Below are 19,045 nucleotides of genomic sequence, written 5' to 3'. Positions count from 1 at the left end.
CAAGCAGACATGCTGTCATTTGAATGAAGTCGCCTTTATGTTTATTCTGTTTTGTTTTACCAGGATCAAGACAAGTTGAAACCTATGTCCCGGCTTGCTAACCTGGCTATCACCATCACTGACATCCAAGACATGGACCCCATCTTCACCAACCTGCCCTACAGTACCAACATAGAAGAGGGCGTTCCCCTGGTCAGTACCGTAGTCCTGCCTCCGCTCGTAAAGAAATCACACTGATCAACTTTATGGTGGAATCAAAACTAAATCAGATCAAAACATCAGCAAATTTCTCATCTAGAGGGAATTCACAAAGCACCAACCAGTGTCAGAGAGCATGACGAAGCTCTAGTATTTAATGAGTATGTCCGTTACTTTCTACGTGTTTCACTGGCTTCTTAGTTCATGGTCTGCTGCCTAAGTCAATGCTATCCTTTATACTAGAACCCATTAATAACGACAAAGCAGGTAGGATTAGCTCTCTGGAGAATTAAAGACCCATAGCCCTAGCTAGTAGTCTGCTAAAGGTCCTAGAAAGGATTTAATAAAGAGGTTGGAGGAGTTTGTCCTGACCTCTGACAAGCGATTTGGTTTTAAACATTTCACATCTTTTTGCATTAAAAGAGATCTTAGATTTATATGGCTGACACAAAACTACAATATGTTTGTGTTTTATTGATGCCTCTGAAGCATTTGACTGTGTGAATCATCAAAAGCTGTTTCTCAAGCTATATAGCAGAGGAGCACCAACATATTTAACTAGAATCCTTTTTTATTGGTACAGGCGTCAGGTAATGTATGTGAAATGGGGTAATACTGGGTCTGATGCATTTAATGTTGCCAACAGACTATCAAACCTTTAAATAGCTGTTTAGCATGTTAAAACAGGCTGTGTAGGATGAACCCGGATGACTGGGTAAATTAGTCTACTCTCAGATATCATCAAAAATGCCATTTCCTGGTTTGTGAAACCTTTGGTCTGCTTCTGAAAACAAAAAGTGGACATTGTGAGAACATGTATGTTGTTACAATTTTCCTATAAATCACCTCAGCTGCAGCTGGCTGGACACACCCTCTCCAAGGCTCCTTCTCCGTCTCCTAGGGATCCTTTCCAGACCCGTTCTACTCAGCAGCATCAACTCTTCTATGCTTGGCAAAGGTCCAATTATCTGCTGCGTTATGAACTCCAAGATGGCACTCCTAATGTGTGCAAATAGTCTTTAGGGTCTGATGAGATTTGTATTCGAGTCTAAAAAGTCCGATATCAGTCCCTTTGCAAACGATGCATGAATTAATTGATAAACTCTCCCTCACTGATGCACTCATGCCGGCAGTAAATTCTTTGCAGGTTAAAATTGTTACTTGACAATCGTCCTTTCATGTGCCGCTCCACAGCACTCCTGATGTGTGTTTCCTTTAAGAAATGCAAGTTCAACCATCTGTCTGCAGTCCTGTGCCCATCAGAGGCCTGGTTCTGAAGACGGTGGGCCCAGAATAAAACTTTGAACATCCTCTCCTCAGGCACAGTCTCAGGTTCATTACTGAGTTCAATGAGTTCACAGACCAGAAGGTATTTAGTCCTCCATGAGAGTTGTGAGCCCACCTCGTTATTTCTGTAGGAGGAAGTTTACTTTAGCTACTTGCACATATTATCTTCCTCTTCTTAGGAGAAGACATTTGTAGTTGTCATTGCAATTAAACATTCCAGAGAAACTTGTCTTCTCCAACCAACTCATACCTTGGGGTGCAGTGGCAGCTTGCAGCTCCCAGGTGCAGCCTGGGGGCTATGGACCCTGCCATGGTGGCCGTCTACGGGGATATAACCAGGTTCTTGCAGCCTCCTCAGATGCTAGCATGCCTCTCCAACCACTAGGCCACCACTCACCCTTTCAGTCCGGATCCATATCTCAGGACTAAGGCAGCTGGCTCAAAGGTAGACAGACTCTACAACTCTACAGACAAAAATATCCTCAAACTCCTCAATTTGAAGCAAAGACTTACCCATGACTCGGATGGAACAGTTTAAGGTTTTCTAAGGTTTTTACCTTGGTCTCAGACTCAGCTGCAGACTCCTCACTGGCATGCAGAAAATCACGGCTAGAAAATGCCATCAGAACAACACAGTCAGCAAAAAGAAAAGGGTTTTATGCATTCACAAACCAGAATCTCGCCTCGGGATTCTGTCCTTGAGCTCCACCAGCAGGACGGCTAGCAAAGGCTAGCCTTGGCCAAGTGCAAGCTGCACCAAAAGGATGCGTATTGAAAGTGGAATATAGTTAAAGCAAAGGTCTGAATTGTGATCAAATCAGGGTTTTCTCCTTCCTTATGAGTCTTACCTGCAGAAACCCCCTCGTCCCCTCCAACCTCGTCCCGAGGCCTGCGCATACAGACCTGCGGGTGTGTCGCGTTGTAATTACTGTAGGGAATTTACTGTCCTGCCTCTGGGATGTTAGGCCTCCAGCAAAGGTCACAGAAGTCTGTGAGTCGCATGAATTGCTAAGCAGAGGGGTCTCCCTGTGACCTTACCTTCCTCATTATGGCGACTGGGGTTGTAGCGGCCATCTAATATACTGTCTGTTTCCCTGAGCACCATTAGTCTCTCCGCCCAGCCCCTTAACTTAGCCCCCAGGTGGCTAATAGCCCAGCCATTGATGTTTCCACTTGCTTGGAGGGAATTATACACGTGGGCACGATACTGTCTGTCATTATTTCTGTTTCTGCCCCTTTATCACTCTATTACCCCCCTGTCTCCGCCTCAGTCGCTCGCCCAAACCGGCTCCTGGGCTCACACGACCACTTGCTTATCCCTGGTCCGCAGCCTGTACCCAACCTAGTAGAAATGTCAAGTGAGACATTTGCATGCATATTAACAGGCCGTGACGGCGCCCGGCGTCTCCGTGGCTCTCTGATTCATCAGCTGTCACCAGGAAGGTCAGCACACCCAGAGCAAAACTAGGAGAGGTGGGACGGTAAAGGAACGGGACAAGATGTGGGAATGAAGTAAAACGATAAGAATGAAGAGGATTTAGGCGTCTAGAAGTTTGATCGGTTTTGTTCTTTGAAGGAAAAAGGAAACCTATGCATTGCAGGGTTGGAGAGAAACAGACACATCTGTTGTTGGTACCTGAGGTGAAGATGTGGAATGTAAAAATAAATCCAGATTTTATTACAGAAGCATAATTCCACTATGGAAATTTAGAACATTTCCATCTCTGCTGAGTCTTCCTGTTTTTCAAGGTTGGAACACAGAGAGAGAGAGTGAGTTGATTTTTGTGTCATGTGAACTATTTCTTTGCTCATTTCCTCATATATTTTAGATCAACATCCTGCTGTTGCAATCATTTTTCAGCTCCCTGGTGGGGTGCATCAGACTTTTTGTTTAAATCATCCTGGAATCTCAGAGTTCAGGACTTTATGCCCGTTAAAAAGATTCCTACCCCCTCTGAAAGAGACACAGGTCCACAGCATCACAGGTCATCCACCGTGCCTCCGCTCCCTGCAGCGCTTTGCCACAAATCTTCCTCCCTGCAGCGCATTGCCACAAATCAATCCTTTGCTGCTTGCTAAACGCTTAGGAAATGCATGTTGTCAAAACTCAATCTTGGTTTTCTCTAACCAAAGCAGGTGGTTCAAGGTTTCCCAAAGTAGCTGATCACATTTGTGGTGGTTTACTGTTTCTGCAAGCAGATCTAATGGTTGTTATAGAGCTTTGGTGGCCTCAAGACGCAGCCTTTTGCTTTGCAGAGAGCACTGGAGATTCTTTTTACCCTGTTACCCCCCTCCTCGCTGTGCGACAGTGGAAAGATGAGCAGATGTGGTGGTTCCAGGGCCATTTGTGGCTCCTCAGCTCCACCAAAATTGTTCTATTTTAATTTTGATAAAAGTGAATTCAAAAGTTTATGCATGCACCTAGAAGGTCCTGGGTTCAAATCCAACCCTGGGCCTTTCTTCATGGAGTTTGCATGTTCTCCCTGTGCATGCGTGGGTTCTCTCCGGGTACTCCAGCTTCCTCCCACAGTCCAGAAACATGACTGTTAGGTTAATTGGCCTCTCTATATTGGGCTAGGTGTTTTGCAATACTAACAATAAAATCTAATTAGGGAAAATTGCTAAATGTTATCTGATTATTTTCCTACATGTCAGTTTCATGAATGGATTAGTAAATAACCTATATAGTTTAAGATGTGGTTGCACAAATGTCGTGTGCAAGGTTAGGCAATTTATCAATTTGCCTAAGCTCTGGACAGCTTTTATTTTGTAGGAGCTAGGACAAAAATGGCTGGTTGGACTGAAAAGGTCGTTGACCTCCCCTCCAGGTAAACAGGAAGTTATGAATTACTGTTAGAAGATCTTAGAACGTCTGATCAACATCAAAAAAATTAAGTACAAACTTTATTAAGGGACGGTTAGGACTATGAGTCATGGTGCAATTTGCTATTTTTCTATTTAAATAGTTGAAAATAGATTTTTCCACACTGACCAAATGTGCTCAGATCCAAGGTTGCGTTTTTAAAAGATTTATCAGCTTTTAATTATGTGCCTGCAATGAAAGATGAATTCCTTTTAAGTTTTTTTTTGCATATATTTACCTGACGGAGCGATAAATGTGGCGTAGTGATGAAGTGACATCCAGTGACGTCATATATCCTAACAGACACGTGTCATTTCCTCTCAGCGCTGGTTAGCGGTGAAAGGCTGATGGAAGAGGACAGGATGTGTGTCAGCCGCTGTAAAGGCCGACGACATTTACACATAAGGCCGTCACACGTACAGTACCGCTGTCACACATCGCCTCGCAAAGTTGGAATTTGCCAACACGTAAAAATCTTTCCATTTCTTTTTTCTTTTTCTTTCTTTTTCTTTCATCTTGTTTCTCTCAAACGTTGCGTTTTCCTTTTCTCTCGGGGCCAATCAACCTGTCATCCAGGGAAGGAAAAAAAAAAAAAAAGTTTGACAAAATGCTGGAAGATGCGCTTTATTTATTTATTTATTTGTTGGTGTTTTTTTTTTTTTTTTTTTTCAGACAAAATCACAGGTCTGTGTTTTTAACAGTTATGGCTGTGAATCTATGCTCTAACTGACATTAAGCTCCTTCTAGGACAAACACACAATTTGGCTGTCAAACCAATGAGAAGGAAAGAGACGGGGACGGGGAGGTGGTGGGGGGGGGGGGAGCACTGTATAGCAGGAGGTGTGTGTGGATCTGTGATGGCTGAATAAACATATTTCACTTGTGTCGACAGCTCAAGAATATTGCTCGCATTACTTTAGCATCGCTTCTCCGTGCTTTTCTCCGCGGCTCTCCCCGTGCGTTTGCGTGCGTTTCGCTCTCAGGCCGGGGGACGAGTCTCTCTTTAAAAGGCTTGTAATTGATTCCGCCGTAATTGGTCAATGACAGGAGAGGCTTTGGTAGAAATGGAGCATAAACATGCCTCAGACACAATTTGCAGGATCAATGGGAGGCAGGGCCCCCCTGAGGTGTGAGCGAGGGAGGGAGGGTGGGGGGGGGGGAATAAAGTGGGGAAGGGTGCAAGGAAGCAGGAAGCGTCTGTGGCTCCCTCGCTGCAGCGCTGGGGCTTTAAAGCATCCACTGCGTGTCTGATTGAGGCACGGAGGCTGAAAAAGTGCTGCAGATCAAAGGCTTTTCAAATAGCTTTCTTTCTTTCTTATTCTGTCTTTTTTTTATTATTTGAGCTGTCATCCTGTGATTTTTGGTGAGGGAGCGGACTCGTTGGCACAGGAGGAGAGCTTCTGAGCAGTGAAAGAGAAAATAAACACCAATAAAAGTCTGCTATCCAACAAAAAGAAGGGAAAAGTTGTTTGACCACCGTTATACCGTCTCCCTGTATTTTTATGAGCTTGTTGCCGTTTTTTGATGCGTATTTAAATACTTTTAGGATCCACTGCCAGGACAACGTGTATTCTAAAATGTCTTAATATCACAACAAAGGCAAATATGATTTTTTTATGTTTAAATCACTTTAGTTATACAATCTGAATTCCTGACAAATCTGCAGAGGTGTCAAAAGTATTCACATTTATTACTCAAGTAGAAGTTTAAATACAAGAAATTAGAAATACTTCTGCAGAAGTATCAACTCACACCATATACTCATGTAAAAGAATAAAAGTACCGGCTTCAAAACTACTTGAAGTTTTAAAGTAAAAAGTTTTAAATAAATGCCCACCAGGGCCTAAAATGCCAATATTACTATAATTACTATAATTAACATAGAATAAAATGGGATTGTCCGTTTCACACACGTATATGTCCATGGAGAACAAACTTTTTAATACAATCCTAATATATTAAAGGTCCATTTAGGTGCAATGCTGAGCATCAACATGGATTTCAGAAGATTTGACGTCTGGTTGCCTTAAGGTTTTGGTGAATAAACGTCAAACTTCAGAGACATATTATCGATAACCTTTGACTGGTTATTATTAGAAACCTTCCAAGCGTAGCTGCAGGAATGGATGAGGCCATCAGACGTTAGATAATAAAACTGAACATAAAAATGAATGCATTACACTATTATTGCCCTGGTATGGCTGTCTGTATACAGGAGACACTGTTGTCAAAATTAATGATAAATCGAAGCTGCTAATCAAAAAATTAAACAAAAGGAAAATAACTAAAAATGCTATGTTCTTCTTCTAAGTCTTATTCTTCTTTTATGGGTTTTTTTTTGGGGGGGGGGTGTTACCAATTTGTTACAGTACTGCCTCCAACCACAATTAAAAAGTATTTGAATATCTGAATATATCTTTGACAAACCAGGATGAAAACAAGCTGACATAAAATAGAAGTGATGAGACTATTTTCAAAACGGAAGGAGTATAAAGTACACATAACTGCTTGAAAATGTAAGGAGCAAAAGTAAAAATTAGGCAAAAAATAATTACTCCAGTAAAGTAAAAATAACCAAAACGTCTACTTAAGTAAGGCAATGAAGTATTTATACTTAGTTACTTTGACAACTCTGCAAATGAAATCCCTTTATGATACAAGCAGTTCTAATTCATGGACGTCTGTGTAGAAAACAGTTCAGTTTCAGGCTGATTGACTTTCAAGCAATCACTTTTCCTGAGGAAACAAGTGGACACGGTTGAAAGGAACCACTGCTGTTTATCAGGGAGAAACGGCTGGCAGAACCAGGCAGGAGCGCCGGGCCAGCAGGAGCCTGATTGGCAAAGAAAAAATGAGAGGAGTACACAAAGTTCACGGCAGCAATAGCTCGACTTCACCCAGGAAAGCCGTGGAGCTAAATACAGAAGCACTGAGCTAAGACCGCTCTTTATTGGACAGATAAACGGCCTAGACACACTCAGACGAGGGGGGGGGGGGGGGCAAGAGTCTGTTGCTCTGACCAGAAGTCAGACTGCTAAACCCACTAACCCAGATTTGACCTTTTTATAAGAAAGAAAAACAAGAAAGTGAAGTGCAGCAATAGCTAAGGCAAAAGCTTTTTATAGAAAAGGAGACTACCAAACGCTGCAGCACTGACACAGGCGTACTTTCTATCTGAAAACACAAAGTCAGCTGCAGACACAGTTCAGCCAAATGCTCTTTTCAGAGAAATAAACATGGTAGCTCTGAACCAGGAGTACTTTCAAGAAATCAGCAGCAACAGCCTTGTCAAAGATTTTTACCTGGAGAGCTAACCATCTGAATACCGAAGGGCACCCTCTATAAATACTTTATAGGGCCTTGTTAAAACCAAAGAGAGTACACAAAGTTAAAGGCAAAAACCATCAATTAGTCCAATTAGTCCATCAGGAAAGACACAAAGCTAAATAGAGACAGAGAGCAGAAAACACAAACACGGCTGGGGAAGATTTAAAATGGGACGCTGCTCTTACTCCAGCTGTTTCTATTTTTACTATAAACATTAAACCAACGCTAAGTAATGGTGGGATGACTGAAAGCGTCTTTTATTCTGTGTTTTTATCCATGCAGGGCTACGTGGTGAGGAAGCTCACAGCCATTGACCAGGATCTTGGCAAACCCAGAGGAATTGGCTACACCATCGTCTCAGGTCAGAAACTCCTAACTGATCTGAGATCAGTAGCACTGAGCAGGGAGTCGATCACCTCCTAGCATAACTCTGCAGTCATAACGGAAAAAACTCTGATCAGGCTAAACGGTCAGCAGGAGGTGTGATCAGAACGCAGGGAGAACAGGCTTCAATATAACTGCCTTTTAATTTCACGTTCATATTAGTTCATATTTTCTTCCACAAGTTGACTTATTCTGGCGAAATAGGATTAGGATTTGTCAGAGTGACAAATTCAGCATCATTTAATGCTGTTTGTTTAATATTCCTGGTTTGTGTTGGTATTACTATCTGATAGTTTTACTTTAAAGAAGATAAAGACGCAGCGTGCATGGCGATGATAAGGACGTAGCTTTAATACCTGCCAGCCTGGCCCTCTTAGTTCTGCCAGGAACCGTGTTTATGCCTGCCAGTTACATTGTCTGTTAGGATGATACTACAGTTATTCATTTAGAAAAAAATCCTCATGAACTTAATGGAGAAATAAAGTTTTAGATCTTGGTTTTCATCCAGATTCCACCTTCCTGTAAATAAATCTGTTGTTAGTTCATCACCAGTGCTGCTGCTGATGTTGCTGTTTCTTACTGGTAAAGGCAGGACTCTATACTGTTATAGGTACAAGGTGCATACTTTAGCTTTGAAGTAAACTAATCAGATTATTTTGTGCATACTGCCGTGATTATGTCTCCATATACAACAGGTCAGCAACATACACATAGCTCCTAAATGAATCATTCTGTTAGAGAAAACGAACTACACCCAATGATCCAATCACTTTCAGAACAACGTTTAGCAGCAAGAACTCTCAGTAACCAGTTCCTCTCTGACTTCATCACGTCTCTCCCATCATGATGGAGAAATTTTGGCTCACTCTTCTTAAGTTTAAAGGTATATAGTAATTTTTATACTAATAAAAAAAGACCAGAAAACTGTTTTATCATGATAAAATAAGGTTATATACACCAAGCCTCTATCCTGATAATGTTTTGATGGTATTTTTTGTGGATAAAAATAGCCCCAGCACCGGGCACTATTAGCGGATATAAACAGATGTGGAGCCATCTAGCGGCAGTATCGCAGAACTATCAGTGAACACCAATGTTCAGACTGTATTCCCAGAGACATTCCAGTCTTTTCCCTCTTGGAATAATTTTTTTTTGCAATTTTCTTCATTGGATCTTGGACCATTCTTCATTGTTTTTCCTGGAGATGCTAATAGCCGTTAGCCGCTTCCCTGTTTTAACCCCTGCTGCGCATGCACAGTGTTCCACTTCCTCTGTTATTAAAAATAAACACAAAAGTTTTTATTTACAAAAACAATTAGCAAAAACAAAAAATAACAACTAATACGCCAGTAGGATGTGATAATCTTTAATAAAAACTTTGTATGCAACCAGAGTGAGCTACTGCCGTCTAAATAACAAAATAATGTGGCTATGCACCTTTAAGCTTTTGTGACGTTAATTTCTGCACAATTCTCCTAACATCCCAAAACATTAAAAGGCCATTGCAACAACTTACTGCTCTGTTTTGTACCGTTGTCTCTTTAACGATCCAGTTTGGGCCAAACCATTGCTGCTGGATAGATGGTCTCTCATTTGAGAGGCCATACTGTCATACTGTCATCTTTAAAGGTGTCTACTCATGTACTCTACGGATTTCTACGCCAGCAGCTGGCACTGGTTGCATAAAAAGGCTTTTTGGTTAAATTATTGCACCCTGTTGGCTTATTGCTTTGTTTTTACTCTATTTGTTATTAAATTAAGTGCTTTTTTGTAAATTTACCATACTAAGACCATGTGACCTGGAGTACTTATTGCAGTAAGCAAGCAATGGGGCCGAGCAATTCAACAACGCCCAGCGGAGGCGTGTAAAGAAAGAGGATCAGTAACCCTCTCCCTGTAGATCTGGTTGGCCTTCGCCAACGCCGAGCTGTTACTTCACTGCGAGGTACTGCAGGACGTCGGCTGGCTCTTACAGTAGCTGCCTCATTTGTCGCCATCTTGCTTTCTGATACCTCTGCGGCTCTGCCCTCAGATGGCACGGCAATCCTTATGTCTGCTGATCCCGCCTGGTACAAAGTTCATTTCAGGCTCAAAAAGAACTAAATACTCAAGTATCGGGATGAACGCTGGGCATATATTGTTTTATTTATTTGTTTTCTTTTTGGTCAAAATACGTGACCAGGCCCCTTTAAGGATCATAGATGAGCCAGTGGCTGTAAGTCGCTCAGCTTCTGTGGCTAGAAGCAAGCCCACAGCATCAGTCCTCCAACCCCGTGCTTTACCTGTCGGTAGTGGCTCCTGTGCTTGGGTGCTGTTTGTGGCTCTGTCCCAACATGAGGCTGCGCATTATGGACAAACAGCTGGACTGATGGGTCCTGAGGATGTTGTTGCAGATATCTTGTGGTTCTTTTTCAGGACACTTTGCAAACTTTAGTCTTTTACAGAGAGAGAGAGAGTTCTGCTGCAAATCCTAACTGTACATCCATAAGATGGACCTCCTGCTCCAACAGAATCTGTTTTATGCTTCTAAATTATTTATTTTAAATATAAATAACGATGGAATATCCATATTTTTCTACCTTAGAGTTAGGAGGATGTGATTTTTTGTAACTGTGGCTCGGTGTGTGTTTGCGTGACGGCCATGTTTGTCCTTCGTCGCTGGTCACCCTGGACATCCTCCGCCACCCAGACCTCCTTCCTCCCGCCGTCACCATAAACCCTCTGCTCTCATTTGCGGCGCTCACCCACTCGGTCTTACTTACCGTCTGCTGCCACGTGTTATGCTGCGGTGTGTGTTGTGTTTGTCGCAAAGTTGAATGACTGAGCTAAGCTCTGGAGGAGGAGAGCATTAAAAAGACATTAATTAGGCGGCGCAATGTATTCCCAGTCGTGGCAAAATCAAGAGTTATAGCACCGCAATGAAGGCTTGATAAAATCATTAGAACCTCGGTAGACGATGCAAGCTGAAGGGTGATGCAGGGCCAGGGTTAAAGGCAGAGGAGGTTTCCAGAAACTGCAGTCTGGTTGCACCTGTGTGCAGGAGGTTCCCTGAGTCCTGGTGCACAGACACGTCTGTGTGCCTCCATCTATCCAGGAGCAGCAGTCAGAGCAGAGCAGAGCGCGCTTGTTTGCAGACTTGAGTGTGGCTCTGCATGACGCCTCCCCAGCTTTCCTGCTCCTCGCCCCGAGTGTCCTCGGAGAGCGCCGCTCGCTCCTGCGGGACTCGTCTCATTAGCTCGGTAATTAAGATAAACGAGAGTTTAATTGCAGCTGTGATCAGCACTAATGATTGTGGGACTGGAGATGAGGATTTCCTCTCCCTGCTCTAATCAGGGGGTGGATCAGGGACTTGATGAGTGCAAGCGATAGACTCACACTGCTGCCAATGTTGCAGTTATTGTTTGCTGTGCTAGGGAGTGAATCCCTCCTCCTTGGGCTTTGATTTAGCCCTTTTTCAGCATCTAACCTAGGCCTCACCTTTTTTTGACCTTTTAAGATGGTTCATCACATGCATACCTTAAAATAAAATAAAAAAACATATTTTCTTTACATGTGCACTAAAATGTTTCCCCAAGGATGAGGCCTTCTTTATCATTCACTGCAGAGAAGAACTTATCACACAATGGGTTTTCTTCTGGTTTGCTAAAAAATATTGTAGTGTTTCAATATTCTTCAGACTTCAGTCTTTAGACATTGTTTTAAACACTAGAATTGTTGCTTTAAAGAGACTCCGAGCAATGTTTCACCACTAGGTGTGCTGTTGAGCACTGTCTGTAGGCCTAAACAAGCCCATTGCTGGTCAAACTCCAACAATTAACTCACATGCCGCAATTATAGCATTATTGCATTGAATCACCATAGCAACTCAGGTCTAAAGTACGTTCACATCAAATGCTAATCCGGCAACATAGTAGCCATTTTTGCTCGGTGTCGCTTGCCTGACATATCACTGGCTGTTCGCATAGCGGGCAACAAGCCAGAAATACAGCAGCACAATGTTCTAGTATCTAGTGACGCTTTCACTTCCCTGCCACTCCAGCCTCCTCACTCACTCTTCTCCAGTCTTGGTCCGTTCTGGACGTGTGTAGGTAGTAATAATCGTAACATAACACAACATTGGCGTTGGGTCTGAACGCACCTTAAGACTGTAGCACAAACAAAAATGTAACTTCATGCTGTTCCTCGCCTGTGGGCAGGAGAAGAGCTGCTCCGAGTCAAAGTGGAGCTGCTTCTGCTCTCCACCTTGTGTCTTGTGCATCTAACCCACTCCACCTGAATGGCTGGTTGTCTACCCTGTGGTAACTTATGGACCTGTTCAGGGTGCAGCAGAGCTCTCACCCACTGCTGGACATGGGCTCCAGTCAAAGAGTAGACGGGTGAAGACTTTAGATGGCTGGAGGGAGACTAAATCTAAATCTAAAGGCTCTAAAATGCTTATTATAAAAGCATAATAATCCTTTAATAAAAGTCTTTCTCACCAGGATTGCATTCTGAGTCCCTTTAATTGTCAGAATTGTATTATGTTAATGATATTAAAGTGAACTAAATCATCTGATAATTGGCAGATTATGAACAACATGGAGGACGGAGGAAAGTTTCACCAGGTGTTCAGGTATCTCCTCTGAGAAGTAGATCAGCCTCCAGGGAATCAGATTTCTGGTTTTTACCTCTGACTGCTGGGACTCCAGCTACTGACGCAGATATGAAATTACATTTTCTCATCAAAGCATCATTTATACTCGCATGTTTAAAACTGGCCGTATGTCTTCATGTTAGCAGAACACTCAATAAGCCGAGTGATAAAAGATGATTAAACAGATGGATGCTGGGAGAAAAGGCTGAAACTGAAGGGAAATGTTCATTTTCTGAAGTTGTTGCATTTTGTGACAAAAGCAAACAGAATTTCTGGTCATAAATGCAAATGTTTGCTTTTCTTTCTGATAAAGGCATCAGACGAGCTTTAGCCAGGAGTAATAATGGATTTGGCTTGCAGCTCCGGTAAAGAACATCCCAGAACGTCCGCCATCATCCACTCAGACCGGCCCAGAGGAGCGGCGGTGCAGAAAGCGGCGCTCGGTCCCGGTACCGGCCCGCTGTGGGACTCATGGTCCTCAGACCAGAAGGTTCACTCAGTCATGTGTTCACGTGATACAGGCACCTGTCTGGACACCTTTATGTTAAATGGCGCCTTACTAAAGCCTTCACAGCCTTTAAACCCACAAACCTCTGTGGTTTGTATGTGTCTTATGTGAAATACTAACAATGAAAAAGATACGTGGTTCTCTATTTCTTTACTGCAAACATTCACTTGGAGCCGCGCAGAATGAGGATTGGGCTTCCTTTGACATGTTTTCCGTAGCAAACTGCAAATCAAATCTTTTTATGACTTTATTTCAGATCCTATTTTTCTGTGAGGCTAGATTTATGAGGAGCATAGCCTATTGGTCGTTTCACCTGAGCGGTGGATGTGTGCATCTCCCCCAGTGTGCCTCCCTGGTGAAGGCTTTACCTTCAGGTAGAGGCCGCGTGTTGGATGTAGCTTAATATGTTGGTCTTTAACTCTGCTTCAGACTAGTTTTCTGCAACTTTCTACCTTATCTGCCGTGTTTTTGGGTCTTTATGACGGTTCTCTAGCAAAACACTCAGACTTTCCCAGAGCAGCTGGATCTCTACTGACAATAAATTACAAGTGGGATCCACTTACTGATCGGGTGACTTTCAAATAAATGTGATCGCACCAGATTTTGTTTGGTTCCAATAGAGTAAAAGGAAAATAATACAAACGAGCCGCACTATTAAGAAATATCTAACATCATGTATAATTTACGATCCCTTTCACAATTATGCACTTCTCTGTGTTTTATTACAGAAAATTACAACAACATCACAATTTTGGCAGTAACAAAAGGCGAAAGAGATTATGCGGTTAAAATGACAGATTCTTTTTCTTCAGACACTCACAAACTCACAAAACCCATCTCTGGCTGGATAGAAACGTCGGCTTCACCAGAAAGGACTTTCTATCCCACAGTTTGTGGTTTTTATGTCAGAAGTTATAGGCCAACAAATCACGCTGAAGGAATGGCTGTCTGCCGGGAGAGGAGTTAACCTTGTGGAAAGTGTCGCCTCTCCTCCGCTGCGCTGTAACAACGGTGTAAGAACAGGCAGAAAGCGGGTCAGCCCTGCGTCTGGTGGAAGGCGAGAAAGGCCCTGCGCTGATTGCATCTGTGTGCGCGGCGGGCCTTTCTCCTCTGCAGCATGCCAGCACGGCTAATCCCTTCCTGAGACCACATATCTATAGCTGCTTTTGTTTCTCCTGTTATGAAAGTGCAGCAGAAACTGGGTCCTAATCTCTCAGAACGCGGGTCGTGAATAATTCCCGGCTCGTTAACGATCAGGTCATCTTCCCGCGCGGGTTTAGCTGTTTGTTGCAGGACACAGGCTCTCTGCACATGAAGGCCAGCGGAGGGAAACGGGCCAGGCTCCTTCTCCCTCTCACTGTGGAGGACGCACGCCGTCTTCAGGTGTCACCCAGCAGAGAGGCCAGGCTCCGTTTCCCACCTGGACGCGCCGATAAGTAGCAAAGGCGATTATTCTCTTGTCTGCCTCTCCACATGTGTCTTTATCCTTCGGCGGCGCTACACCCTGATGCTCTGATTCCACTCTCTCTCTCTCTTCCCGGCTCCTATCGGCAGCCGGCCTGTAATGTGGCCAAGGCTAATACCTGTAATTCCACGGGGAGCCCTTATTGTTGCTGTGGTGTCGGTGGGATTTCCTCTGCTTTTTCAATTAGACGCTCCGAGGCGCTCCGCGCCGCACTGCTGTGTAATCTCTCAGAGAAGAGAGATTAGCCTCGGGAACAGCGATCGCAGCGTGGGCCAAAGTTTCTCTGGTGTTTGCAGAGAAACAATAGAGAAGCATAACAAGTTGGGAGCTCACTGGATTATGGAAGGCCGGTCTTACACGCTGATGCAAGAGCTGTTTGAACTTTTTTACTATGTGGCCGACCTGTGGCAGGAATATTTCAGATTTAAAGAGAGAATCAGAGATAATTGTGGTCGTGTTTGTTAGCTGGAATTAGAATATGTGAGCTGGATGTTCTGCCACAGGTTGTCCCTCACAGATGCGTCTTAATAAAGCAATAATCACGGATAAGGTCGTTTATTTTAGGATTTAGAGTCAGGAAGTAAAACCCTTACTGAATACATTACGTTTACTTTTGTATTTTGAGTGTTCGTCTTCATTCTGAATAATATATCTTACAACCTAACGAAAAACCTTAAACCCAGTTTCTGACTGAATAATGCATAAAACAAGTGAGTATTTAGTTTTTGTGCACCGATGTCACTTTATGGACGTGCTCTACATGATCAAGGAGAAGACAGCTGATAGTTTTCCTTTAACACGCTCCACAAGGAGAGTCAGCATCTAAAGGTGAAACTGGCTGTTCAGGGCCTGCATGGAGCCACAATGGAGAGTTGGGTTGAAGGGAAAAATGTGGTCAATAAACGTGTGGGTCATTGATTTGTATCTGACTTTAAATGCCCCTCATATCCTTAAAAGCAGCAGCAGGTTGCTCAGTGTGAGCCAGCAGGACTGACAAAGATCCCTGGACAGGTGTGGAAACGTTTCCATTTTACATTGCACTGCAAAAACAGACTTAACTAATCTGTCAATGGAATAAGATTTTTGCACTTAAAATAGGAAGAACTCATCTCCATCATCTTATTTCAAGTGCAGCACATCTAATTATTTTATTTTAGGGGTAAAATGACCCATTCCATTGGCAGATAATCTTATTTACCTGCTCAAATCAAGGACAAATACACAAATTTCAAGAAAATATGACTTAAAATTAGTTTTAGTAACTTTCTGATTTCCTTCAGTAAATCTTCCTGTTGTCCTAATGAAGCCTCCTTCCAGGTGTCCAACCCCGTCTTCTGCTGTGGAGCCGACCAGTTTCCTGTCATTTTGACTTTTTTTGCAGAGAATCTTTACATTTGTGGTCTGTTCTTCACACTGAGAGACCAAATGAGTCTGTTTTTGGAGACAAAATTTATCCCGTGCTCTAAAAGAAAATGGACTTTTCCCACTTTACGGATAAAGCGACACTTCCTGTTGCGGGCTCAGAAATCAATAGCTGTAATTGTTTAGTAAGACGCGACTTAAAGATTGTGGATTGATGCAGAAAGCACTCAGAAGTCTCTAAGTAGATAATGAAGTTCTGCACTCTGTCTAAACTGAAAACAGTTTAAATCTCTTCTGCTATTAAAAAAGAGCCATTACGCCTGACCCTTTGTAGTGAAAATGTAGTTCTTTACCGCCCTGAAAGGTCTTCATCAAAGCAGTTTGTGGGTCTGTCGTGTAGCGGGGGGGCTCTGTCGCCTCCACTGCCACGCTGCTTCCCCTCACCTACAGACAGCTACACACCTCATCTTATTTCTGCTCAGCTAGCAGACCGCTAACGCTACGTCATAAACTGAGAACTGCTACAGATAATTGTACCCATCCAGATCCACAGCGCATCTATTGGGTCAAATCAGCACATTTTTCAAATGTTGCAGTGGGCCGTCCATCCATCCATCATCCATCCATCCATCCATCCATTCATCCATCCATCCATCCTTGCTCGGTGGCTCCCTCCTTGGATCCTTGGATAATCCGGTGAAGTCCCAGAAGTGACAGTCAGTCCACTGGGTTCTGCCTGCCTGGATCTCCTCTCAGTGGATCATCACATCCACAGAGAGAATGTAATGAATTTTCTCATTTAGATGCCTAAACAAGCTGAACAGATCTCTCCCTGTGATGCAGCGGCAGCTCTAATCCAAGCTACCCACTCATCTCTGAGGCAGACTCCAGACATTCTTGGGAAGAGGCTCTGATCAGCCACTTTGGTCCAGGATCTCATTCCTTTGGTCTTTGATCTAAACCTCTGTCCAGGGAAAATGTTTTAGACATCAATAGACAAGCAAACTAAATGCGTTGACTTCCTCCCTCACCCAGCACGCTGCAGAGGGATCTACGGCTGAAGATGGATGCCATCAACTAAGCTGTGGTTGCAGGTCAGCCCTGCTTTGTCTAGAATCACTTGTCCTCCAACACACTCCCAGGTCCTGTTCTTTCTACTAAGGGCACACTTGACTGACTCTGCTCTCCCAGGTTCCTACCTGTGTTGGCCCTTCTTGGCTTTTAGATTTTTCTGAGGTGGACTTAGGAGCCAAGGCATGACCTCCAGATACCGGATGGGGCCCTCCCCATCAGACCTGGCTCAGAAAAGGTTTCTAGTCCCCCTCTTTGAACCATAGACCCCGTATCTTATGACCCAGCACCATAAAGACATGTGAATCACTTTTGAGCTGATCTGCTTCTCCAAGGTCATTTACCATGAACCTATTGAAGACCATCGATCTGGAGAACACCATGAAACCTTCGATCACTACGTGGCTGTTAGTTAGAGAGACACTTTGGTCCAATCTGTTGTTTTCTAAGCCAGACTACTTTAGCTCCCCACAACTATAAACCATGATCATGTGATCTGGTTCTGATTTTAACCAGATCAGACTTTAGTCACGCTGATCTGATCACTGCACTGAAGAATTTAATTTACCTCCCTTCCAAGATGCTTCCGCCTTAGTCTGCTATGGACAGGATGCATGCTGGGAGAAGCATATGCAGTCGGATAGTTTAGGGTACGCAGCCACAGAGGGAATAAACGATACACCCGTCACACTCAGGGTTGTCATTTAACACACGGTGGTTTCTTTGACTTACCGTCAAATAACCATAAACGGACATTGAAGTTATTTGCTTTTTTTGATATATTTTATACTTATACTGTCAGCTCCCCTCAGCTTCTGTTGCTTCTCTTTAAACCTTTAGTGTTGGAGGATGTTTGGTTGCAAATAAACCCAATGTGACAGTTCTATGTTGCTTTAAAAGCTTTAGGAGGTGAAGTCCACCGGGTCAGCTGCTGTGATCTACAGGCACCAAACGGCCTTTTTTCATCCGCTTTAAATGTTCCTGAGGAGAAACTTTTGATTGAGCTGGTTGAGTTTTCATGAAAAGCTGCTTGTTGGCAGCGGAGACGCTGCCCCACGGCTGTCTTCGCTGAGCACGACGTAAAGAAAAACATACGTCTGCGCTGATGGCTGTCACACACTGAGGGATGTGTCGGTGCGCCGATAAGCCGGAGCTGCTGGAATTATATAGTTTACAGACAATAATAAATCTCGTCATTAACATGATTTGCCTGGAGGCGTCATCCTTAAAAGTGACACTAATTTTTGTACATTTATCAAAAAATGCAAAAATCTTCGCCCCGAGACGCCGAGCGCTGGCTGCGTGCCATTTCACATTACTGGAAGGTTCCTGCGCCCCCGTGGTGTTGTCACCGAGCGGAGAACGCTGCTGCCACCAGCGCAGAGCTGCTGCTGCCGCTGCTGCCACCAGCGCAGAGCTGCTGCCGCCAGCGCAGAGCTGCTGCCACCAGCGCAGAGCTGCTGCCGCCAGCGCAGAGCTGCTGCTGCTGCTGCCACTGTCCACAGACCCTTACCTGAACAACATCCATGTGGCCGACCTGTCACCACCACCGTTCAACTCACTCCATCAGCATCCTCAGATTTTTGGTTCTTTTTTTCACCAAACCCCATAAAGAACCAGATCATTTCTGCTTTTTCTAAACTCTCACCTGCTCCCATTATAAACTTGATTTATTTCTCTTTTCGCCGCACTCAGTCCTTCCACTGTTTAAGCAGAGGAGAGGATTTTAAATAATGAAATGGGTTTACTTCATGGTTATGATTTATAGATGATGTTGGTAATTCTCCCATAATTTAACACTTTCCTTCTATCAAAGTATTAAAGTTACTTTTATCTTGTAATTGAAAGACTGGATATTGACGCTATTCTGGCCCCTGATATATTAGGTAAATGATCATTACTCTCTCTCTCTCTCTCTCTCTCTCTCTCTATCTCTCTCTCTCTCTC

The 19,045-nt window shown here is 43.6% G+C and overlaps 1 protein-coding gene across 1 annotated transcript in view; it reads left to right on the top strand.

Annotated features, from left to right (window-relative positions):
• The window catches only part of cdh23 (cadherin-related 23), a 263,409-nt gene that overhangs the window by 108,873 nt on the left and 135,491 nt on the right, over nucleotides 1–19,045 (top strand). The window contains exons 9-10 of the mRNA XM_036126497.1: nucleotides 64–192; nucleotides 7,958–8,036. Coding sequence (XP_035982390.1) covers nucleotides 64–192; nucleotides 7,958–8,036 — 208 coding nt within the window. The remainder of the gene's footprint in view (nucleotides 1–63; nucleotides 193–7,957; nucleotides 8,037–19,045) is intronic.

This window comes from Fundulus heteroclitus, chromosome 22 (genome assembly GCF_011125445.2).
Source record: "Fundulus heteroclitus isolate FHET01 chromosome 22, MU-UCD_Fhet_4.1, whole genome shotgun sequence".
Taxonomy (NCBI): domain Eukaryota; kingdom Metazoa; phylum Chordata; class Actinopteri; order Cyprinodontiformes; family Fundulidae; genus Fundulus; species Fundulus heteroclitus.
This window is presented reverse-complemented; position numbering and strand designations above follow the sequence as displayed.